This window comes from Phyllobates terribilis, unplaced genomic scaffold (genome assembly GCF_046119375.1).
Source record: "Phyllobates terribilis strain yellow unplaced genomic scaffold, ASM4611937v1 Scaffold_2__4_contigs__length_985480577, whole genome shotgun sequence".
In the NCBI taxonomy this organism is placed as follows: Eukaryota; Metazoa; Chordata; class Amphibia; order Anura; family Dendrobatidae; genus Phyllobates; species Phyllobates terribilis.
Window position 1 is genome coordinate 982,152,921 of NW_027362762.1, and position 25,432 is coordinate 982,178,352.

The window sequence follows — 25,432 nt, forward strand, 5'->3', positions numbered from 1 at the left end:
CTCGGTGATCTCATGCATGCTATAGACCTTCCTCGCAGTGATCTCTTACATGTTATAGACCTTCCTCTCGGTGATCTCATGCATGTTATAGACCTTCCTCTCGGTGATCTCATGCATGTTATAGACCTTCCTCTCGGTGATCTCATACATGGTATAGACCTTCCTCTCGGTGATCTCATACATGTTATAGACCTTCCTCTCGGTGATGTCATACATATTGTAGACCTTCCTCTCGGTGATCTCATACATGTTATAGACCTTCCTCTCGGTGATCTCATGCATGTTATAGACCTTCCTCTCGGTGATCTCATACATGGTATAGACCTTCCTCTCGGTGATCTCATGCATGTTATAGACCTTCCTCTGGATGATCTCATACATGTTATAGACCTTCCTCTCGGCGATCTCATACATGTTATAAACCTTCCTCTCGGTGATCTCATACATGTTATAAACCTTCCTCTCAGTGATCTCATGCATGTTATAGACCTTCCTCTGGATGATCTCATACATGTTATAGACCTTCCTCTGGGTGATTTCATACATGTTATAGACCTTCCTCTCGGTGATCTCATACATATTATAGACCTTCCTCTCAGTGATCTCTTTTTTTATAGACCTTCCTCTCGGTGATCTCATGCATGTTATAGACCTTCCTCTTGGTGATCTCTTACGTTATAGACCTTCCTCTCGGTGATCTCATACATGTTATAGACCTTCCTCTCGGTGATCTCATACATGTTATAGACCTTCCTCTCGGTGATCTCATACATGTTATAGACCTTCCTCTCTGTGATCTCTTACATGGTATAGACCTTCTTCTCGGTGATCTCATACATACTATAGACCTTCCTCTCAGTGATCTCTTTAGTTATAGACCTTCCTCTCGGTGATCTCATGTATGTTATAGACCTTCCTCTTGGTGATCTCTTACGTTATAGACCTTCCTCTCGGTGATCTCTTACAAATTATAGACCTTCCTCTCAGTGATCTCTTACGTTATAGACCTTCCTCTCGGTGATCTAATGCATGTTGTAGACCTTCCTCTTGGTGATCTCTTACGTTATAGACCTTCCTCTCGGTGATCTCTTACCTTATAGACCTTCCTCTCGGTGATTTCATACATATTATAGACCTTCCTCTCGGTGATCACATACATGTCATAGTACTTCCTCTCGGTGATCTCATACATGTTATAGACCTTCCTCTCGGAGATCTCTTACGTTATAGACCTTCCTCTCGGTGATCTCATACATGTTATAGACCTTCCTCTCGGTGATCTCATACATGTTATAGACCTTCCTCTCGGTGATCTCATGCATGGTATAGACCTTCCTCTCGGTGATCTCTTACATGTTATAGACCTTCCTCTCGGTGTTCTCTTACAAGGTATAGACCTTCCTCTCGGTGATCTCATACATGTTATAGACCTTCCTCTCGGTGATCTCATACATGTTATAGACCTTCCTCTCGGTGATCTCATACATGTTATAGACCTTCCTCTCGGTGATCTCATACATGTTATAGACCTTCCTCTCGGTGATCTCATACATGTTATAGACCTTCCTCTCGGTGATCTCATACATGGTATAGACCTTCCTCTCGGTGATCTCATACATGTTATAGACCTTCCTCTCGGTGATCTCATACATGTTATAGACCTTCCTCTCGGCGATCTCTTACGTTATAGACCTTCCTCTTGGTGATCTCATACATGTTATAGACCTTCCTCTCGGTGATTTCTTACATGGTATAGACTTTCCTCTCGGTGATCTCTTACGTTATAGACCTTCCACTCGGTGATTTCTTACATGGTATAGACTTTCCTCTCGGTGATCTCATACATGTTATAGACCTTCCTCTCGGCGATCTCATACATGTTATAGACCTTCCTCTCGGTGATCTCATACATGGTATAGACCTTCCTCTCAGTGATCTCATGCATGTTATAGACCTTCCTCTTGGTGATCTCTTACGTTATAGACCTTCCTCTCGGTGATCTCATATATATCATAGACCTTCCTCTCGGTGATCTCATACATGTTATAAACCTTCCTCTCGGTGATCTCATACATGTTATAGACCTTCCTCTCGGTGATCTCGTACAAGTTATAGACCTTCCTCTCGATGATCTCATACATGTTATAGACCTTCCTCTCGGTGATCTCATACATGTCATAGACCTTCCTCTCGGTGATCTCATATATATTATAGACCTTCCTCTCGGTGATCTCATGCATGTTATAGACCTTTCTCTCGGGGATCTCATACATGGTATAGACCTTTCTCTCGGCGATCTCACACATGGTATAGACCTTCCTCTCGGTGGTCTCATACATGTTATAGGCCTTCCTCTCGGCGACCTCTTGCGTGTTATTGATCTTCCTCTCAGTGATCTCATACATATTATAGACCTTCCTCTCGGTGATCTCATGCATGCTATAGACCTTCCTCGCAGTGATCTCTTACATGTTATAGACCTTCCTCTCGGTGATCTCATGCATGTTATAGACCTTCCTCTCGGTGATCTCATGCATGTTATAGACCTTCCTCTCGGTGATCTCATACATGGTATAGACCTTCCTCTCGGTGATCTCATACATGTTATAGACCTTCCTCTCGGTGATGTCATACATATTGTAGACCTTCCTCTCGGTGATCTCATACATGTTATAGACCTTCCTCTCGGTGATCTCATGCATGTTATAGACCTTCCTCTCGGTGATCTCATACATGGTATAGACCTTCCTCTCGGTGATCTCATGCATGTTATAGACCTTCCTCTGGATGATCTCATACATGTTATAGACCTTCCTCTCGGCGATCTCATACATGTTATAAACCTTCCTCTCGGTGATCTCATACATGTTATAAACCTTCCTCTCGGTGATCTCATGCATGTTATAGACCTTCCTCTGGATGATCTCATACATGTTATAGACCTTCCTCTGGGTGATTTCATACATGTTATAGACCTTCCTCTCGGTGATCTCATACATATTATAGACCTTCCTCTCAGTGATCTCTTTTGTTATAGACCTTCCTCTCGGTGATCTCATGCATGTTATAGACCTTCCTCTTGGTGATCTCTTACGTTATAGACCTTCCTCTCGGTGATCTCATACATGTTATAGACCTTCCTCTCGGTGATCTCATACATGTTATAGACCTTCCTCTCGGTGATCTCATACATGTTATAGACCTTCCTCTCTGTGATCTCTTACATGGTATAGACCTTCCTCTCGGTGATCTCTTACATGGTATAGACCTTCCTCTCGGTGATCTCATATACAGTTATATGAAAAAGTTTGGGCACCCCTATTAATCTTAAGCTTAATGTTTTATAAAAATTGGTGTTTTTGCAACAGCTATTTCAGTTTGATATATGTAATAACTGTTGGACACAGTAATGTTTCTGCCTTGAAATGAGGTTTATTGTACTAACAGAAAATGTGCAATCTGCATTCAAACAAAATTTGACAGGTGCATAAGTATGGGCACCCTTATCATTTTCTTGTTTTAAATACTCCTACCTACTTTTTACTGACTTACTAAAGCCCTTTTTTTGGTTTTGTAACCTCATTGAGCTTTGAACTTCGTAGCCAGGTGTATGCAATCATGAGAAAAGCTACTTAAAGTGGCCAGTTGCAAGTTGTTCTCCTGTTTGAATCTCCTCTGAAGAGTGGCATCATGGGCTCCTCAAAACAACTGTCAAATGATCTGAAAACAAAGATTATTCAACATAGTTGTTCAGGGGAAGGATGCAAAAAGCTGTCTCAGAGATTTAACCTGTCAGTTTCCACTGTGAGTAACATAGTAAGGAAATGGAAGAACACAGGGACAGTTCTTGTTAAGGCCAGAAGTGGCAGGCCAAGAAAAACATCAGAAAGGCAGAGAAGAAGAATGGTGAGATCAGTCAAGGACAATCCTCAGACCACCTCCAGAGAGCTGCAGCATCAACTTGCTGCAGATGGTGTCACTGTGCATCGGTCAACTATACAACGCACTTTGCACAAGGAGAAGCTGTATGGGAGAGTGATGCGAAAGAAGCCTTTTCTGCAAGCACGCCACAAACAGAGTCGGCTGAGGTATGCAAAACCACATTAGGAGAAGCCAATTTCTTTTTGGAAGAAGGTCCTGTGGACTGATGAAACCAAGATTGAGTTGTTTGGTCATACAAAAAGGCGTTATGCATGGCGGCAAAAAAAACACAGCATTCCAAGAAAAACAGTTGCTACCCACAGTAAAATTTGGTGGAGGTTCCATCATGCTTTGGGGCTGTGTGGCCAATGCCGGCACCGGGAATCTTGTTAAAGTTGAGGGACGCATGGATTACACTCAGTATCAGCAGATTCTTGACAATAATGTCCAAGAATCAGTGACAAAGTTGAAGTTACACAGGGGATGGATCTTTCAGCAAGACAATGATCCAAAACACCGCTCCAAATCTACTCAGGCATTCATGCAGAGGAACAATTACAATGTTCTGGAATGGCCATCCCAGTCCCCAGACCTGAATATCATTGAACATCTGTGGATCATTTGAAGGGAGCAGTCCATGCTCAGCGACCATCAAACTTAACTGAACTGGAATTGTTTTGTAAAGAGGAATGGTCAAAAATACCTTCATCCAGGATCCAGGAACTCATTATAAGCTACAGGAAGCGACTAGAGGCTGTTATTTTTGCAAAAGGAGGATCTACTATATATTAATGTCACTTTTCTGGTGAGGTGCCCATACTTATGCACCTGTCAAATTTTGTTTGAATGCAGATTGCACATTTTCTGTTAGTACAATAAACCTCATTTCAAGGCAGAAACATTACTGTGTCCAACAGTTATTACATATATCAAACTGAAATAGCTGTTGCAAAAACACCAATTTTTATAAAACATTAAGCTTAAGATTAATAGGGGTGCCCAAACTTTTTCATATAACTGTATATTATAGACCTTCCTCTCGGTGATCTCATACATGTTATAAACCTTCCTCTCGGTGATCTCATACGTGTTATAATCCTTCCTCTCGGTGATCTCATACATGTTATAGACCTTCCTCTCTGTGATCTCATACATGTTATAGACCTTCCTCTCGGTGATCTCATACATGGTATAGACCTTCCTCTCAGTGATCTCATACATGTTTGTTAGGCAAAATGTATTTTTTGTCCTAGTTTTAAAAATGTTGAAAAGACAGCCAGAGATGTCTTAAATCTCCGCCCCCTGTTCACTCGGAAGGGACCTCCATAGAACTCTACTCTTGCTTCCCCCAAATAAGGAATTTTTATAACCGCCATAAACCTCAGCCAAAAGCAAGCATACTGGTCTACACTGGATTTCCCCTCCAAAGCCCTATTGTGTAACTGTACAAACTTTTAATGTCGAGTTTAATAATGCACATGACTGTCACAAACACATAGACCACATTTTTGGGATGCTCACCTTTTTCCAGTTATGATGGTGTATCTTTCATAACTGGGACACCACCAGAAACCTAGGAAATGGGTTTTGAGCTTCTGAAAGTCATCGAAATATCATATTTGATATCAATCTCCGTGAATATTGGTGACGGCAAACATGATGTTTCCATCTTGGATGTGGGGCACCCCCATACCAAGATATGAAAGATGAAGGATTTTTATGTCTTGTGCAGCTGGGTGGGTTCACAAAACCGAGCCCCTGTGTGAGGTAAACAACATGGGTGTGTCTTAGGTGTTTTGCCTCCTTACTAAAAACCAGAACGGCCATGTTGGCTCATTCCAACCCAGGGAAGTCAGATGCAAGCACTCCTCGCTGCGTGGAGGAATCACACCTAATTTCCGAGGAGCCTTCCCCCCCACAGAATCTGAGACGATCACCTTGTGAAGCAGGTTTTGCTATTATTTACTCCTTCTATTTTAATAACTGTTTTATGCATACATGTAAATAGTCTCTTTTATAATATCTTGTATATCTTTTGTAAACACTGCCCACTTTCGGGAGTAAATCATTCTTATTTACCAGTTTCGTTCTTCTTGTCCTATGTCGAGCAAACACGTTCATCACCCGCTAATTCACGTTACCTAACGGGTACCCGATCCACCTGTTAAGCGATCGGTGGTGGCAGTATACCAGTATTTATGTGATATTGTGGTTTGAGGGTGGCTGGTCGGAGGTATATATACGTTCCTGGAAGAACTGGTGGTATACATACGTCCTGTCACCTCACGTGCCACAATAGTCGACATAAATGAGTGCAGCTGCACCCTGTTGCTTATCCTCGGTCAATACCGTGTTTGACCAGCAGGATAAGGGGGCGCCAGAGGGCTGCAAGGTCTGACCAAGTTTTCCTGACAATTGGTGGCAGAGGTGGGATCATAGGACATTAGTGATCTAGCTTGAGCAATCATTCCTCTCACTAAAAACTTGCACGGTTCTTACCTGGACCCTGCACAAAAGATCGAATTCAGTGTTTATTAGATCTGAGACAATACTGTATGTGTAGCAGTTACCCCTACCCTTCTTCGTTTTTTCTTTTCTATCTTTATTTTGGTGATCATGGTCATCGTTGGGGAGCGCTGGTACAGCCAGCAGAAAAAGGACACTCTTACTGGAATATGTATAACCAAAGGCATTGACCCCCTCGGCAAAAACAAAGAATAAATGGCTGCTGCACTGGCGCAACTGGAGGCCGAGCAAGCCCTTCTCCAGACCTCAGCAGGGCCAGGGGTCAGCCGAGATATGGACAGTACTGCTGCAGGTGTCCCACCTGTAGACGCACGCCGCGTCAGCGACCAGGGCAGCGTGGACCCCTATCTGCAGATGGCTCTACAGCAACTTCCTGCAGAGGATCATGAAGGACGGCTGAAAGTCATTCAGCAGCACCAGGAGGCCGAGAGAGCTGAACGAGAGGCCGAGCGAGCCCAGCGAGCCGAGGCCCAAGCCCAGCGAGAGGCCACCGAGCGGCGATCGGAGGCCCAAGCCCAGTGAGAGGCTGAGAGAGCCCAGCGAGAGGCCAAGAGAGCCCAGCAAGAGGCTGAACGAGAGGCCGAGACAGCCCAGCGAGAGGCCGAGACAGCCCAGCGAGAGGCTGCCGAGCGGCGAGCGGAGGCCCAAGCTCAGAGGGCCCATGAACTGCAGATGGCCCAACTCGGGATCTCACCATCCACCTCACGGAACGGTTGAGACCAACAATGCGACCCTGTTTAAACCCCGTCCAGAGCATTTTCCTGTGATGGAAAAGGACGGCGACCTCGACACCTTTCTGAGGGGTTTTGAAAAGACTTCCAGACAGTACCAGCTGCCTGAGGAACAGTGGGCGCGATATTTAACTGCAGGGCTGCGAGGCAAAGCTCTGGATGTGTTTGTGGCTCTTCCTCCGAGCCTCGATGGGAACTATGACGCCATTAAGCAGGCCCTAATCCAGAGGTTCCAACTGACTCCTGAGGTGTACTGTAAAAAGTTCCGGAGCCTCCAACGTGGACCGCACGACAGTTACAGCGATGTGGTGCATGGGCTAAGAACCAACTTTGAGCAGTGGATCCAAGGACTGTCAACGACCACCTTTGAGCAGCTAAAGGATCTGATGGTGAAAGACCAGTTCCTGCATCTGTGTCCGACTGAGGTACGGCAGTTCGTGATGGATCGGGAGCCACCAGATGCCAATAAAGCAGCGCAGATCGCAGACACCTACGAGGCCAACCGGAGACCAGAGTTGCGGAAGCCGGTCGTCGCCAGCTGGAAAGGGGGTAAGCCATCAACCACCATCCCTACCCCTGCCAGCCGACCTTCCGGAGGCCTTTTTCCCGTTACCAATGCCCGGCCTGCATCTGATGCCCGCAGGTGTTATTTCTGCAACCAGACTGGTCATCTCAGCGCCACTTGCCCAGAGAAGTAGAGGAAGAACCCCCCATACAAGGCCCCAGGGCCTAATGCATCAGTTCTTTTGGTGGGTGGGCCGGTTGGGAGGGCCTGAGAAAACTTTCAGTCTGTCAGGGTGGGGGACACTGTCACTGTAGGCCTCAAGGACACTGGGGCCGAACGAACCCTCATCCGACCCGAACTGGTGTCCGCTGAAGCGCTTATTCCGGGAAAGACCCTGACTGTCACCGGGATTGGGGGCGTCCGATGTCCATTGCCCGGGTATTTATTGATTGGGGTGCGGGGTGAAGGAAGTGGGAGTATCTGAAAATCTACCTGCAAATGTTTTGTTGGGGACTGATTTGGGGAGGATGTTTGCTTATTATGTCCCTGACACCGCTCCTCGATCTGATACGGTTGGTAAGGTTAATGCTGATAATGTGAATGTCAATGCTTTACATGATGATAATGATGATGTTGTTGTATTGGAAGGTGCAGGAGAACTCAGCCATGTCACTCTGCGGGGTGATGTTGCTGAGGATCCCCTAGTCGGAGCAAAGGTCAGTGCCAAGGGTAATGGGGAGAGGCACGAGGACCATGAAGCAGGTGGTGCTGTGCCAGTGACCAGTGTCACAACAGAAGGTGACCGGGCTGATAATCGCTGCCCCATACGTAGCACTGTGCCTGAGGTAATGGAGGATGATGGAGGAGTAGTTCTCATGGCCTCGCAGGCTAATGAGACGGTGTTATTCCCCGGGGAGACGGCCTATATAGCCGCTGTTACCCGCAGTCAGAGTGCCCAGAACGCAAGTAACTCCCTGCCTTCTGGACCCTCCTCGGACAGAGGAATAACTGAATCAGGTATGGACCCAGAGCCGGTCCCAGAGGGTCCCAGTGAGGACGTGGCCTTACCCTCACTTCTGGCTTCCTCCAGCCAGGAGTTTCAGGCAGCTCTACACTCAGATGCTAGCCTGGAGACGCTAAGGAGCCTCGCTGAGAAGCCCACCTCAGAGTCTGATAAGGAGAGGGTATTCTGGGACCAAGGGAGGTTGTACCGGGAGACAGTTCCCTGTACACCCCAACAGGAGTGGCTGAGGGAAAGACAACTGGTCGTCCCCTACCAATTCAGGGACGAGTTGTTGCGGATCGCTCATGAGATTTCACTCGCTGGATACTTGGGGGTCAGCAAAACCAAGGCCCGGCTGTCTCACCACTTTTATTGGCCCAAAATGAGGACAGATGTGGTGAACTACTGTCGCTCCTGTACCACGTGTCAAAGAGTGGGAAAGTCAGGGCCGGCTCCCAAAGCCCCCCTGATCTCTTTGCCAGTGATAGAGGAGCCTTTCCAGAGCATTGCTGTGGACATTGTGGGACCACTGGCCATACCCAGCAGCTCTGGAAAACGTTTTATCCTTACCGTGGTAGACTATGCTACCCGGAGGCAGTAGCCCTGTCCTCAATTAGGGCGGATAAGGAGGCGGACGCCCTCTTGGCCATCTTTTCGCGAGTAGGCTTTCCCAGGGAGATGCTTACCGACCAGGGGGCCCAGTTCATGTCACGCTTAATGGAGGCCCTATGTAAGAAAATGCAGGTGCAGCATCTGGTATCGAGCGCGTATCATCCCCAAACCAATGGTTTGTGTGAGCGATTCAACGGTACCCTCAAACAGATGTTAAAAATGCTGGTTGAGACCCAGAGACGCGACTGGGAGCATTACCTCCCACAGGCCTCGACGGGGTTCTCCCCCTTTGAGCTCCTGTATGGCAGACGTGTCCGAGGACCCCTTGGGTTGATAAGGGAATTCTGGGAAGAAGAGCCAAGCTCCCCAGGAGTGTCCATCGTGGAGTATGTCATGCGCTTCCATGACAAGATGCAGACTTTGACGCAGTTGGTGCATGACAACATGGCGCAAGCCCAGGCTGACCAGAAGCATTGGTACGACCAGAACGCCCGAGAGTGGACCTACCAGGTGGGTCAGAAGGTGTGGGTGCTGGTCCCCGTACCAAAGGACAAGCTTCAGACGGCCTGGGAAGGCCCGTACGTCATTCACCAACAGCTCAACCCGGTCACCTACGTGATCACTCTTGACCACGTGCGGGGTAGGCGGAAGGCTTTTCACGTTAATATGATGAAGGCTCATCAAGAACGTGGAGACTGCGTCCTACCGGTCTGCAGCCTGGCCGAGGATGGGGAGGACGACCCCCTCTTGGACATGCTAGCCCAAACGAAGGCCAGCGGGTCCCTAGAGGATGTAGAGATAAGAGCCTTGCTATCCGCACCCCAGAGGTCTCAGATGCGAGCAGTGCTGAAACCCTTCCAAGCAGTGTTCACCAACATGCCTAGCAGGACTGAGGTGACGGTCCATGAAGTGGACACCGGGAATCATGCCCCACTCCGGCGGACAGCCGATTGAATCTCAGACGAGGTGCAGCATGTCATGCGCCAGGAGGTCGAGGAGATGCTGAAGTTGGGGGTGATTAAGCGGTCCAAGAGCGAGTGGGCCTCACCTGTAGTCCTGGTGCCAAAGAAGGACCGGACCACCCAGTTCTATGTGGACTACAGGGGGCTCAACGCTATCACAGCCATTGATGCACAACCAATGCCACACATTGAGGAGCTGCTTGAGCGGTTAGCCAGCATGAGCTATCTCTCCATTATGTATCTGAGTCTGGGATATTAGCAGATTCCCTTGAGCCCCAAGGCCCAGGAGAAGTCGGCATTTATCACCCCCTTCGGATTGTATGAATCCATGGTCATGCCTTTTGGCATGAAAAATGCCCCTGCCACTTTCCAGTGAATGGTCAACCACCTGCTTCAGGGACTGGAGAGGTACGCAGTGGCATACCTGGATGACATTGTCGTCTTCAGTCCCACCTGGGAGGATCACCTCGAGCATCTGCATCAGGTGCTCGGGCGCATTCACCAGGCGGGCTTGACCATCAAGCCAGGAAAGTGCCAGATGGGCATGAACGAGGTCCACTACCTGGGGCACCGGGTAGGTGGGGGTACTCTGAAGCCAGAGCCTGGGAAGGTGGACGCTATCGTGTCCTGGCCCACCCCCAGGACCAAGAAGCAGGTGCAGTCCTTCTTGGGCACCGCAGGGTACTATAGACGCTTTGTACAAGACTATAGTAGCCTTGCGAAGCCCTTGACAGACCTCACCAGGAGGAGCCTACCCCATTCAGTCAAATGGACAGAGGAATGCGAGGTGGCCTTTCGGGCTTTGAAGACTACCCTGAGCAGCTCCCCTGTGCTAAAGGCGGTCGACCGCACACGGCCATTCTTCGTACAGACCGACGCCAGTGAGTTTGGCCTCGGTGCTGTGCTCAGCCAGGTCGACTCGGGGAAACAAGTACACCCAGTGTTGTACCTAAGCCGGAAACTGCTGCCGTGGGAAGTGGCCTATTCCACCATAGAGAAGGACTGCCTGGTCATTGTATGGGCCCTGCACCGCTTACAGCCTTACTTGTACGGGCGCCCCTTCACTGTCGTGACTGACCACAACCCCCTGAGTTGGCTGCACACCATGTCCGGTGCCAACGGAAGGTTGTTACGCTGGAGCCTCACCCTCCAGCAGTACGACTTTACCGTTCAACACCGCAAAGGCAGCGAGCATGGCAATGCCGATGGGTTGTCCCAGCGAGGGGAGCCTCCAGAGATACGCCTGGAGGAGTACCAGAAGGTCCTACCTCCATAGCGCAGTCTAAAAGGGGGAGGTGTCAGGCAAAATGTATTTTTTGTCCTAGTTTTAAAAATGTTGAAAGGACAGCCAGAGATGTCTTAAATCTCCACCCCCTATTCACCCGGAAAGGACCTCCATAGAAATCTACTCTTGCTTCCCCAAAACAAGGAATTTTTATAACCGCCATAAACCTCAGCCAAAAGCCAGCATACTGGTCTACACTGGATTTTCCCTTCAAAGCCCTATTGTGTAACTGTACAAACTTTTAATGTCGTGTTTAATAACGCACATGACTGTCACAAACACATGGACCACATTTTTGGGATGCTCACCTTTTTCCAGTTATGATGGTGTATCTTTCATAACTGGGAAACCACCAGAAACCTAGGAAATGGGTTCTGAGCTTCTGAACGTCATAGAAATATCATATTTGATATCAATCTCCGTGAATATTGATGACGGCAAACATGATGTATCCATCTTGGATGTGCCCCCCCCCCCTTCCCGATACCAAGATATGAAAGATGAAGGATTTTTATGTCTTGTGCAGCTGGGTGGGTTCACAAAACCGAGCCCCCATGTGAGGTAAACAACATGGGTGTGTCCTAGTGTTTTGCCTCCTTACTAAAAACCAGAACGGCCATGTTGGTTCATTCCAACCCAGGGACGTCAGATGCAAGCACTCCTCGCTGCATGGAGGAATCACACCTAATTTCCCGGGAGCCGTCCCCCCCACAGAATCTGAGACCATCACCTCGTGGCGCAGGTTTTGCTATTATTTACTCCTATTTTAATAACTGTTTTATGCATATATGTAAATTGTCTCTTTTATAATATCTTGTATATCTTTTGTAAACACTGCCCATTTTCGGGAGTAAATTCTTATTTACCAGCTTCGTTCTTCTTGTCCTATGTCGAGCAAACATGTTCCTCACCCGCTAATTCACGTTATCTAACGGGTACCCGATCCACCTGTTAAGAGATCGGTGGTGGCAGCATGCGTGTATTTATGCGATATTGTGGTTGAGGGTGGCTGGACGAAGGTATATATACGTTCCTGGAAGGAACTGGTGGTATATATACGTCCTGTCACATCACGTGCTGCAATAGTCGACATAAATGAGAGCAGCTGCGGCCTGTTGCTTATCCTCGGTCAATACCGTGTTTGACCAGCAGGATAAGAGGGCGCCAGAGGGCTGCAAGGTCTGACCAAGTTTTCCTGACAATGTTATAGACCTTCCTCTCGGTGATCTCATACATGGTATAGACCTTCCTCTCGGTGATCTCTTACATGTTATAGACCTTCCTTTCAGTGATCTCTTACATGTTATAGACCTTCCTCTTGGTGATCTCATACATGGTATAGACCTTCCTCTCGGTGATATCTTATATGTTATAAACCTTCCTTTTGGTGATCTCTTACATATTATAGACCTTCTTCTCGACGATCTCATGCATGTCATAGACCTTCCTCTCGGTGATCTCATACATGTTATAGACCTTCCTCTCGGTGATCTCTTACATATTATAGACCTTCTTCTCGGTGATCTCATGCATGTCATAGACCTTCGTCTCGGTGATCTCTTACATGTTATAGACCTTCCTCTCAGTGATCTCTAACATATTATAGACCGTCCTCTCGGTGATCTCATGCATGGTATAGACCTTCCTCTTGGTGATCTCATGCATGTTACAGACCTTCCTCTCGGCGATCTCATACATGTTATAGACCTTCCTCTCGGCGATCTCATACATGGTATAGACCTTCCTCTCGGCAATCTCATGCATGGTATAGACCTTCCTCTCGGTGATCTCATGCATGGTATAGACCTTCCTCTCGGTGATCTCATACATGTTATAGACCTTCCTCTCGGTGATCTCATGCATGTTATAGACCTTCCTCTCGGTGATCTCATACATGTTATAGACCTTCCTCTCGGTGATCTCATACATTTCATAGACCTTCCTCTCGGTAATCTCATACATGTTATAGACCTTCCTCTCATTGATCTCATACATGTTATAGACCTTCCTCTAAGCGATCTCATACATGTTATAGACCTTCCTCTCGGCGATCTCATACATGGTATAGACCTTCCTCTCGGTGATCTCATGCATATTATAGACCTTCCTCTCGGTGATCTCATACATGGTATAGACCTTCCTCTCTGTGATCTCATACATATTATAGACCTTCCTCTCGGTGATCTCATACATGGTATAGACCTTCCTCTCTGTGATCTCATACATGTTATAGACCTTCCTCTCGGCGACCTCATGCATGTTATAGACCTTCCTCTCGGTGATCTCTTACATGGTATAGACCTTTCTCTCGGTGATCTCATACATGGCATAGTCCTTCCTCTCGGTGATCTCTTACGTTATAGACCTTCCACTCGGTTATCTCTTACGTTATAGACCTTCCTCTCGGTGATCTCATACATTTCATAGATCTTCCTCTCGGTGATCTCATATTTTATAGATCTTTCTCTCGGTGATCTCATACATGTTATAGACCTTCCTCTCGGTGATCTCATACATTTTATAGATCTTCCTCTCGGTGATCTCATACATGTTATAGACCTTCCTCTTGGTGATCTGATACATGTTATAGACCTTCCTCTCGGTGACCTCTTACATGTTATAGACCTGCCTCTCGGTGATCTCATACATGTTATAGACCTTCCTCTCGGTGATCTCATGCATGTTAAAGACCTTCCTCTCGGTGATCTCATACATGGTATAGACCTTCCTCTCGGTGACCTCTTATATGGTATAGACCTTCCTCTCGGTGACCTCTTACATGTTATAGACCTTCCTCTCGGTGATCTCATACATGGTATAGACCTTCCTCTCGGTGATCTCATGCATGTTATAGACCTTCCTCTCGGTGATCTCATACATGGTATAGACCTTCCTCTCTGTGATCTCATACATGTTATAGACCTTCCTCTCGGCGACCTCATGCATGTTATAGACCTTCCTCTCGGTGATCTCTTACATGGTATAGACCTTTCTCTCGGTGATCTCATACATGGCATAGTCCTTCCTCTCGGTGATCTCTTACGTTATAGACCTTCCACTCGGTTATCTCTTACGTTATAGACCTTCCTCTCGGTGATCTCATACATTTCATAGATCTTCCTCTCGGTGATCTCATATTTTATAGATCTTTCTCTCGGTGATCTCATACATGTTATAGACCTTCCTCTCGGTGATCTCATACATTTTATAGATCTTCCTCTCGGTGATCTCATACATGTTATAGACCTTCCTCTTGGTGATCTGATACATGTTATAGACCTTCCTCTCGGTGACCTCTTACATGTTATAGACCTGCCTCTCGGTGATCTCATACATGTTATAGACCTTCCTCTCGGTGATCTCATGCATGTTAAAGACCTTCCTCTCGGTGATCTCATACATGGTATAGACCTTCCTCTCGGTGACCTCTTATATGGTATAGACCTTCCTCTCGGTGACCTCTTACATGTTATAGACCTTCCTCTCGGTGATCTCATACATGGTATAGACCTTCCTCTCGGTGATCTCATGCATGTTATAGACCTTCCTCTCGGTGATCTCATACATGGTATAGACCTTCCTCTCGGTGACCTCTTACATGTGACTATTCATTCTATGATCAGTTCTGCAGATTCTTTGCATTGTTTCTGTTTTGCCTCTAACAATCTGAATTGTAATTTTTATTATATTGTCAGTATTTTGTACATTCATCTTTGTTTTTCTCCACTGCCTGAATCCTTCTTGCTCTCGATCAGATTCAACCATGTCTCCACCGACATCTGATCCCAGGTCTTCTCTACACGTTCCCATAGTTGATACATGCTGGTCACTTGGGTCTGTATACAGCTTTTTCTTCACCTCTACCTCTATTGGATTAGGGTGAGGTCTGGGGGCTGTGGAGACAATCCAGCTCCTCTACTTCATGGTCATTGAACCATTTCTTCTCCAATCTCGATGTATGCTTTGGGTCGCTGTCCTGTTTTCCTTTTCATACCCATAGTACTAAGTGTAGGAAGTAACTTGTCTTGTAGGATACTCACATATAGCTCAGCATTGAGACCACCACCGATACTGGTCAGTATCCAACGCCTTTGGCTGTGAATTAACCCTATATTATCAGGCTTCCTCCACCAAACTTGACAGTTCCTTCAGTTTCCCGATCCGTTGCCCCTCTTTGCCTTGTTTCTTACAGACCCATTTGCCCCATTAGAGCCGTCTACAGACTTTCGTCTCATCGCTCCAAATCACCCGTTTCCAATCTTTTACTGCCCACATTTTGTACTTTTTTGCAAACTTGAGCCAATGCTTTTGATGACGATATTATGAGCGAAATACACCCTCTTATATGCATTCTGAACTTGAAATGAATAAGATTTGTTTTACAAGCACTCATGAAATCCATGCAGCACAGCCTTGTATGGTGTACGCAGGACTTCTGCTTTATTAACACATGTAGGCACTTTATCTAGTGTCACAAACAAAGGAAAAGTTCCCCCTGAACTATGAGCCAATAGGAACTTTAGGGGCATGAATAGACATATGAAACTTCCCCACCCATCAGCGTTACCTGATCACCATGACCCAGACGTTACAAGACAAGATGGAGACCACAGTCCCACAACGGATTCTGTTCTCTCACATTCCCCCCTTTTGTGATCAATTATGGGTATTTCATAAGTATATAGGAACCGCTACTCGCGTCCTTGGGACTTTCCTACCTGAAGACCTATAAATGGATCTCTTCTCGTCTGGGATCTGTAGTATACAACCAGGGGATCTCTGACAAGGCTTCTCTTACACATGGACTCCATTACTGGGGTATTAGACAGATTAGCGCTTTTACGGCTACAGATACCAACAAACCAAATAATAATAACTGCATACATGTATGATCCCTGAGAGCCCCCCGCTTAGACCCTTGAAGTATTCGAACTCACAGGACTGTGAATACGAGTCCAGCAGTCCCAGGCTGACGTACTCATGGCCATGTCTGGTAAGAGCACCTGGTGATGTCCGATGAACTTGTTATCCCGGCATCAGTCTGAACCTCAGTCAATGTCCTTGTTAGGGGCAATGGCGCCGCTCCCCCCATAAGAACAGGTAATAAGATGATCATTCTGATGGTGGTGACTCTCTACAGGGCCTGCGTGAATCCAGGAGGGTTCCCTCAAGTTTCACCAAACCCGGCCTCCCGATTTGAGATGTTGTGCTCCTGACACTGATGCATTCTTCCATGCCAGACCCTGAACCAGTTTATCACACTGTTAAGGCCATTATACAAGGCTTGTACATCGCTGGTCCGGCCATCATCCTGCATTGGAAGTGACTCTGGGAAGTATAACCCTGTCCTAGGTGCTTAACCAAAAACTATGTCATGTGGAGAGAGATTCGTCTTCTACCTGAAGTGTATCTTATGAAGAAAAGAGCTAAAGGCAAGCGTCCGGTCCGCGCATCCCAAGCGTCCGCAAATCCCAAGCGTCCGGCCCGCGCATCCCAAGCGTCCGGGTCTGCGAATCCCAAGCGTCCGGCCCGCGCATCCCAAGCGTCCGCGAATCCCAAGCGTCCGGCCCGCGCATCCCAAGCGTCCGGGTCCGCGCATCCCAAGCGTCCGCGAATCCCAAGCGTCCGGCCCGCGCATCCCAAGCGTCCGGGTCCGCGAATCCCAAGCGTCCGGCCCGAGCATCCCAAGCGTCCGGCCCGCGCATCCCAAGCGTCCGGGTCCGCGAATCCCAAGCGTCCGGGTCCGCGAATCCCAAGCGTCCGGGTCCGCGCATCCCAAGCGTCCGGTCCGCGCATCCCAAGCGTCCGCGAATCCCAAGCGTCCGGCCCGCGCATCCCAAGCGTCCGGGTCCGCGCATCCCAAGCGTCCGCGAATCCCAAGTGTCCGGGTCCGCGAATCCCAAGCGTCCGCGAATCCCAAGCGTCCGGCCCGCGCATCCCAAGCGTCCGGGTCCACGCATCCCAAGCGTCCGCGAATCCCAAGTGTCCGGGTCCGCGAATCCCAAGCGTCCGGCCCGAGCATCCCAAGCGTCCGGCCCGCGCATCCCAAGCGTCCGGGTCCGCGAATCCCAAGCGTCCGGGTCCGCGCATCCCAAGCGTCCGGCCCGCGCATCCCAAGCGTCCGCGAATCCCAAGCGTCCGGCCCGCGCATCCCAAGCATCCGGGTCCGCGAATCCCAAGCGTCCGGGTCCGCGCATCCCAAGCGTCCGGCCCGCGCATCCCAAGCGTCCGCGAATCCCAAGCGTCCGGCCCGCGCATCCCAAGCGTCCGGGTCGCGAATCCCAAGCGTCCGGCCCGCGCATCCCAAGCGTCCGCGAATCCCAAGCGTCCGGCCCGCGCATCCCAAGCGTCCGGGTCCGCAAATCCCAAGCGTCCGGCCCGAGCATCCCAAGCGTCCGGCCCGCGCATCCCAAGCGTCCGGCCCGCGCATCCCAAGCGTCCGGGTCTGCGAATCCCAAGCGTCCGGCCCGCGCATCCCAAGCGTCCGGGTCCGCGCATCCCAAGTGTCCGCGAATCCCAAGCGTCCGGCCCGCGCATCCCAAGCGTCCGGGTCTGCGAATCCCAAGCGTCCGGCCCGCGCATCCCAAGCGTCCGGGTCCGCGCATCCCAAGTGTCCGCGAATCCCAAGCGTCCGGCCCGCGCATCCCAAGCGTCCGGGTCCGCGAATCCCAAGCGTCCGGCCCGAGCATCCCAAGCGTCCGGCCCGCGCATCCCAAGCGTTCGGGTCCGTGCATCCCAAGCGTTCGGGTCCGTGCATCCCAAGCGTCCGGTTTCAACAAATTAATTAGATTTATTTTATGAGCATTCGAGAAATCAATACAGCACAGCCTTGTATGATGTACACAGGATCTCTGGCTTAATAGCACACGTAGGCACTTTGGTGTCACAAAGGAAAAGTTCCCTCTGAATTATGAGCCAAAAGGAACTTCTCTGAATATTAGTGTTACTTCATCACTATGACAGAAATCTTACAAGACAAAATGGAATCTGTTCTCTCACAATATTGACGTCGAGGCTTCTGCACCTTTTTTCGGGCCACCATTCCAGACTTGTGTAACGTGCGTCACACGGCGCTCACATGGACGTCTGTGATCTCACTATTACGAAGCTTACGAGCCTCCTCCACTGCCGCGTTTGCCGCACCAGAACTGATAGACCTTGTGCTGAGCCGACTTATTGACTCAGATATTTTGCCCGGACGTCCACCTCATGGCTTCTGAATGGATGGACGGACTTCATTCCATATTCTTCCAGCTGTCATGGCGCTCACATGATGCAGTTTGGCAATTTTCTTGGCCGAGTGACCGCCATCGATGAGCTGATGATGCTGCTTCTCTTTTCTTGGGAAATCTTCTTCATGGCTGCTCCTCGATCTGTACCAGTGACCTTCAGCTTGGGAGTAAACCTAATAACACCCTGAGCTATGAGGGAATGGGAGGACAGGGTGTAATTTGTAGTTTACAGGAACCACCAGGAGCAAAACAGTAACAATCCAGAGACATAACGAGAATCTGCAGAACTAATCATCTGCTATATAGCTGCAAGTCACATTCATGAATGAGAAGCCAAGAGGATCGTCTATAAAATGATGGGAGTCTCACGCTCAGCAGGAGAGGATGGTGAGAGATGGAGGCTGAGAGTCAGAAGGTCAGAGCATTTTTACCCTTCTGCTCGTCACTGTATTTACAACATTTTCTCTTTTGTTTTTCCCCAATAATGGCAGCCGGAGGCGTGGAAGCCGAAGGTGCGGAGGAGTGGAGGTGCGGGGGACAGAGGTGCAGAGGACCGAAGATGCAGAGTACAGAGGTGCGGGCGACCGGAAGTGCGGGGGATCGGAGGCTGGCACTGCGGTGGACCAAGGTATTGTGGACAGAGATGCGGGGGACTGCAGGTGTGGGAGACTGGAGGTGCGGGGGACAGAGAAGATCCCACCCTGTCTTAGTGTTACAATAATGGGCATCACAGTGGGCACCAGAGGGTGACATGACTGTGGGCGGCTGTCATAGAAAACATTGAGATCACTAACCCACCCAAGTAAGGGGGCAGTCAGCACTCCCACTTGCACAAAATATCAAACAGACAAGAGCTTGCAGTCTAAGCTGCCTGGAAATAGAATTGCCCGGGTGACAGAGGAAATGACAGATCATTGGGAAGTGACAAGAGAGAAGGTAGCGGCAAGCTTAGGAAGCTGACAGTCCATCGAGGTACAAGGCCAGGAGACCCGAGGGTCCCACCCTGGCCTCTCTGAGAGTTTCCATGGGGCCAGATTACTGGCTGGTCCCAATCTGGCTTCTGTGAATGTCTCTGTGAGGAGCTGCCCACTTATTAAAAACTATGATACTTTTCTACCATTTTTGTTAATATTATTATTGTGTTTTATTAGTGATTCACTTGTTATGTTTTATATAGTTCTGCTAACTTGTCAGTATGTGCACTAGATTCACTTGTAAAGTGTCCAGCATTCCACTAATCAGTATCTCAGGATATCTGTATCTCAGGAGTATCTAACCATGGTTCCAACAGCCAATAATCTCATTATGTGTGTGTAGATTGTAGACACAGTGGAGCCGTCACCACAGGGGGTCTTACATGCAGTCTCAGATGAAGGCTTCTAGAATATTCTTCATTGTTTTTAGCAAACAGTGAATGTTTAAGGGGGGGGGGGGGTGATCACTTCTGACCTGGGAGGGGACTGATCCCAGCGAAAGAAAGGACAGAGATGTTTTAGTCAGAGTTGTGTGGAAGGATTGAAGGAAGAGGATGGAGACCGTGGACTTGGAAGGATGGATGGATAAACATGTTACCATTATGGATTATGTCGTTTGGATTTAAACTTTCTTAAAAGGACTGTTGCTGCTGGATACCTGTGCTTTCATAGTTTTATCGGCCGTCTAGAGGATCATGGACTGTGGCTACAGACTATACTGGCTGGAGATACGAGATCTGTGGGCCAACCAAAAGTTGGGAGACAGTGAGTATGGCCTTATACAAAGCCAGTGGAACTACAGACCCAGATTGGGAACTTGAGGGCTGAGAGAACTGTATTTTGACCATTTACCTGGAATTGCTTTATTACCATGGCTGTGATCAATAAAATATTGTTGCATCGTTAACCTGCCGAGGTGATTACTAACAACCCACAACCTCAGATCTTTACAGTCTCGATGGGTTCCAGGAGGGTCCCACCTGGCAACCCCACACAACATATCCATGTAGCCAGGTGAGTTCATCGTCTCAATCTGGCCTCCCCAAATGTATCCATGGTCTCTCTGATGGTCAATGGAGCAGATCCGTATCTTTCTAGTCAGGGCCATATACCCTTAGGCTGAAATAATGTAAAATACAAATCTGTGTCTCTCTGGATGGAGCCGTGCTACCAAACTACTGTCCCGAAGAGGCTCTCTGAATCTTTTATTCTCTAATTCTCCTTGCAGCAGGATAGAAATCCCTTTTTATATTTAAATATGTGGCTATGGTCATCAGTCACAGATCAGGGGGGGGAGGGAGGTGCAGGTCTCATTGTTTGAGCATTTAATCAATTTACATAATTTGTATCCCCTTACTCTTGTAAATCAACAACTAGATGGCTTAGTATAATATGCAATTAGCATATTAAACATTATTGTTTCCAGACCAAGAGAAGTCAATATTCAGGTTTATACAAATACTAGTCTGTCCTTCTTGACCAGCCAAAGAAAGATCTTTTCTGAGGATCAGATAACAAAAGGGACAGGTGCTTACACATAGATAGAGAAGTGGAAGAGTCTGTTTTGTCATCAGGAAATACATCCCGAGTTGAAATGAAACTTTAGCTCCCTTCAGGGATAATGTTATACCTGCAACCAGACTCTGAGGCACCGATGAAAAGTTATGAATATTGAGTTTTGTATAGATTTGATATTGATGGGACATACATCTTCAATTTCAGGACTAATCAAGAAAGAGTATGCATATTTTTTCATAACTGTAACCCTGGACTCTAAGCCCCAAATCAATAGTGGACAGATTGGTGACAACAGCCATGTCATGTTTGGTCTCAGGGTAACAGTAAAATCCCGATAAAAAATATGACGGCAGTATCGAATGTCTATGAGGGTAAGAAGTGAAGACACTGGGAATATCTGGAGCCACATCCCCTGACCAGCCCTGCTATGAGTCATCAAGGGGAGGTGTGTGGATGTAACATAGGTGCTGATAAAGTGTCAGGGCGAATTATGATCTGTGTTCCATGTCGGAAGATACAGATCAGTGTAAGCAGGATACACATTTATGGAGATTTTCAATCGGATTGCTTCCATCCACTGAGCTGAATCGTCTCTGCGATCGGTGTAGTAAGGATCTTTTGTTAATCCTGTTTATTTTATGTAACTGTATATTCTGTATTGTTTTGTCCCCTTTGTTTCTATATTCTTATAAACGCTGCCCATCATTCTGGATTAAATATAAAATGTTATAATTCTGTTCCTTTTGTTCTGTAACCTGCACCCTGAATCCATACGCTACCAGAACCAGGCGTCCAGGCAGCCGGTATAACAACGACCGGTGGAGGCAGCTAAAGATCTTTCTTTAGTTATTGTGGCGTCAGCAGTGATAGTACAGAGGTATATATAGATATTCCAGGGGTTGGAATCAGAGGTGTATATACCATACACTCACTGTTAGTTTCCCAATCACCGGCCTGTTAATGGGAACAGCCGCGGCCTCCCCCGATAATCATCGGTCAATCATGTAATTGTCCTGACGATAGGGGGCAGCAGAGAGCTGTTCGGGATAAAAAGATAACAGAGGGCAGATGTGCGAAGCCTCGAAGGCAGTGACTTTTGACAACAGGGACGCGCGTACCGGGGGAGACGGGGGGCGCGCCCGAACCAGGGGGAGACGGGGGGCGCGCGCCCAACCAGGGGGAGACGGGGGGCGCGCCCGAACCAGGGGGAGACGGGGGGGCGCGCCCGAACCAGGGGGAGACGGGGGGGCGCGCCCGAACCAGGGGGAGACGGGGGGGCGCGCCCGAACCAGGGGGAGACGGGGCGCGCACCCGAACCAGGGGGGAAACGGGGCGCGCACCCGAACCAGGGGGGAAACGGGGGGCGCGCACCCGAACCAGGGGGGAAACGGGGGGCGCGCGCATACCAGGGGGAGACGGGGGGCGCGCGCATACCAGGAGGAGACGGGGGGCGCGCGCATACCAGGGGTAGACGGGGGGCGCGCGCATACCAGGGGAAGACGGGGGGCGCGCGCCCAACCAGGGGGAGACGGGGGGCGCGCGCCCAACCAGGGGGAGACGGGGGGCGCGCGCCCAACCAGGGGGAGACGGGGGGAGCGCCCCCAACCAGGGGGAGACGGGGGGAGCGCCCCCAACCAGGGGGAGACGGGGGGAGCGCCCCCAACCAGGGGGAGACGGGGGGAGCGCCCCCAACCAGGGGGAGACGGGGGGAGCGCCCCCAACCAGGGGGAGACGGGGGGCGCGCGCCCAACCAGGGGGAGACGGGGGGCGCGCGCCCAACCAGGGGGAGACGGGGGGCGCGCGCCCAACCAGGGGGAGACGGGGGGCGCGCGCCCAACCAGGGGGAGACGGGGGGCGCGCGCCCAACCAGGGGGAGACGGTGTATGAACAGCTGGTGATGAACAAGAAAAGCTGTGATATTACACCTGCCCCGCCCCTTGCTCAGGCTCCGCCCCGTCGCAACTGCCCAGCCCCTTGCTCAGGCTCCGCCCCGTCACACCTGCCCCGCCTTTTCCCTTGCTCAGGCTCCGCCCCGTCACACCTGCCCGCCTTTTCCCTTGCTCAGGCTCCGCCCCGTCACACCTGCCCCGCCTTTTCCCTTGCTCAGGCTCCGCCCCGTCACACATGCACCGCCCCGCCCGTTGCTCAGGCTCCGCCCCGTCACACTTGCCCCGCCTTTTCCCTTTCTCAGGCTCCGCCCTGTCACACCTGCCCCGCCTTTTCCCTTGCTCAGGCTCCGCCCCGTCACACCTGCCCCGCCCCTTGCTCAGGCTCCGCCCCGTCACACTTGCCCCGCCCCGTAACACTTGCCCCGCCCCTTGCTCAGGCTCCGCCCCGTCACACATGCCCCGCCCCTTGCTCAGGCTCCGCCCCGTCACACTTGCCCCGCCTTTTCCCTTGCTCAGGCTCCGCCCCGTCACACCTGCCCCGCCTTTTCCCTTGCTCAGGCTCCGCCCCGTCACACCTGCCCCGCCTTTTCCCTTGCTCAGGCTCCGCCCCATCACACCTGCCCCGCCTTTTCCCTTGCTCAGGCTCCGCCCCATCACACCTGCCCCGCCCCTTGCTCAGGCTCCGCCCCGTCACACTTGCCCCGCCTTTTCCCTTGCTCAGGCTCCGCCCCGTCACACCTGCCCCGCCCCTTGCTCAGGCTCCGCCCCGTCACACCTGCCCCGCCCCTTGCTCAGGCTCCGCCCTGTCACACCTGCCCCGCCCCTTCACACTTGCCCCGCCTTTTCCCTTGCTCAGGCTCCGCCCAGTCACACCTGCCCCGCCCCGTCACACCTGCCCCGCCCCTTCACACTTGCCCCGCCTTTTCCCTTGCTCAGGCTCCGCCCCGTCACACCTGCCCCGCCGCTTGCTCAGGCTCCGCCCCGTCACACCTGCCCCGCCCCTTGCTCAGGCTCCGCCCCGTCACACCTGCCCCGCCCCTTCACACTTGCCCCGCCTTTTCCCTTGCTCAGGCTCCGCCCCATCACACTTGGCCCGCCTTTTCCCTTGCTCAGGCTCCGCCCCGTCACACCTGCCCCGCCTTTTCCCTTGCTCAGGCTCCGCCCCGTCACACCTGGCCCGCCCCTTGCTCAGGCTCCGCCCCGTCACACCTGCCCCGCCCCTTGCTCAGGCTCCGCCCCGTCACACTCTCGGCCCCGCACGTTCCTGTCTCTGCCGCCCACACTGTGCACTCACCACCGCCACTCTGGCCGCGGGGTTTCCCGGTGACGTGTGCAGGGCGCGGGCCCCCAGCAGAGGAATCCGGAGGCGGAGACCCCGAGCACCGAGCGCCGCCATCACCCGGATGTCACCTTCACATACAGGCGCAGCCTAGTGACGTCACTGCCATATGACCCCAGTGTGGGAGGAGTCACCCGGACAAGAGCAGCAGGAGGCGGGGCCAGAAATGACGGGAAAGGGGCGGGGCCGGGAGCAGAGGGTGCAGCATGGTCCGGTGCCCCCCGGGGTGCGATGCTCTGTAGGGTTCGGTGCTCCCCGGGGTGCGATGCTCTGTAGGGTCCGGTGCTCCCCGGGGTGCGATGCTCTGTAGGGTTCGGTGCTCCCCGGGGTGCGATGCTCTGTAGGGTTCGGTGCTCCCCGGGGTGCGATGCTCTGTAGGGTTCGGTGCTCCCCGGGGTGCGATGCTCTGTAGGGTTCGGTGCCCCCCGGGGTGCGATGCTCTGTAGAGTTCGGTGCCCCCCCGGGGTGCGATGCTCTGTAGGGTTCGGTGCTCCCCGGGGCGCGATGCTCTGTAGGGTTCGGTGCTCCCCGGGGTGCGATGCTCTGTAGGGTTCGGTGCTCCCCGGGGTGCGATGCTCTGTAGGGTTCGGTGCTCCCCGGGGTGCGATGCTCTGTAGGGTTCGGTGCTCCCCGGGGTGCGATGCTCTGTAGGGTTCGGTGCTCCCCGGGGTGCGATGCTCTGTAGGGTTCGGTGCCCCCCGGGGTGCGATGCTCTGTAGGGTTCGGTGCTCCCCGGGGTGCGATGCTCTGTAGGGTTCGGTGCTCCCCGGGGTGCGATGCTCTGTAGGGTTCGGTGCTCCCCGGGGTGCGATGCTCTGTAGGGTTCGGTGCTCCCCGGGGTGCGATGCTCTGTAAGGTTCGGTGCTCCCCGGGGTGCGATGCTCTGTAGGGTTCGGTGCCCCCCAGGGTGCGATGCTCTGTAGGGTTCGGTGCCC

General features: G+C 50.8%; 1 protein-coding gene across 1 annotated transcript in view; it reads right to left on the reverse strand.

Annotated features, from left to right (window-relative positions):
• The window catches only part of GATD3 (glutamine amidotransferase class 1 domain containing 3), a 130,051-nt gene extending 105,422 nt beyond the window's left edge, over positions 1-24,629 (reverse strand). The window contains 1 exon segment of the mRNA XM_073668801.1: positions 24,453-24,629. Coding sequence (XP_073524902.1) covers positions 24,453-24,554 — 102 coding nt within the window. The 5' untranslated portion in view covers positions 24,555-24,629.
• Positions 24,630-25,432: the final 803 nt, after the last annotated feature.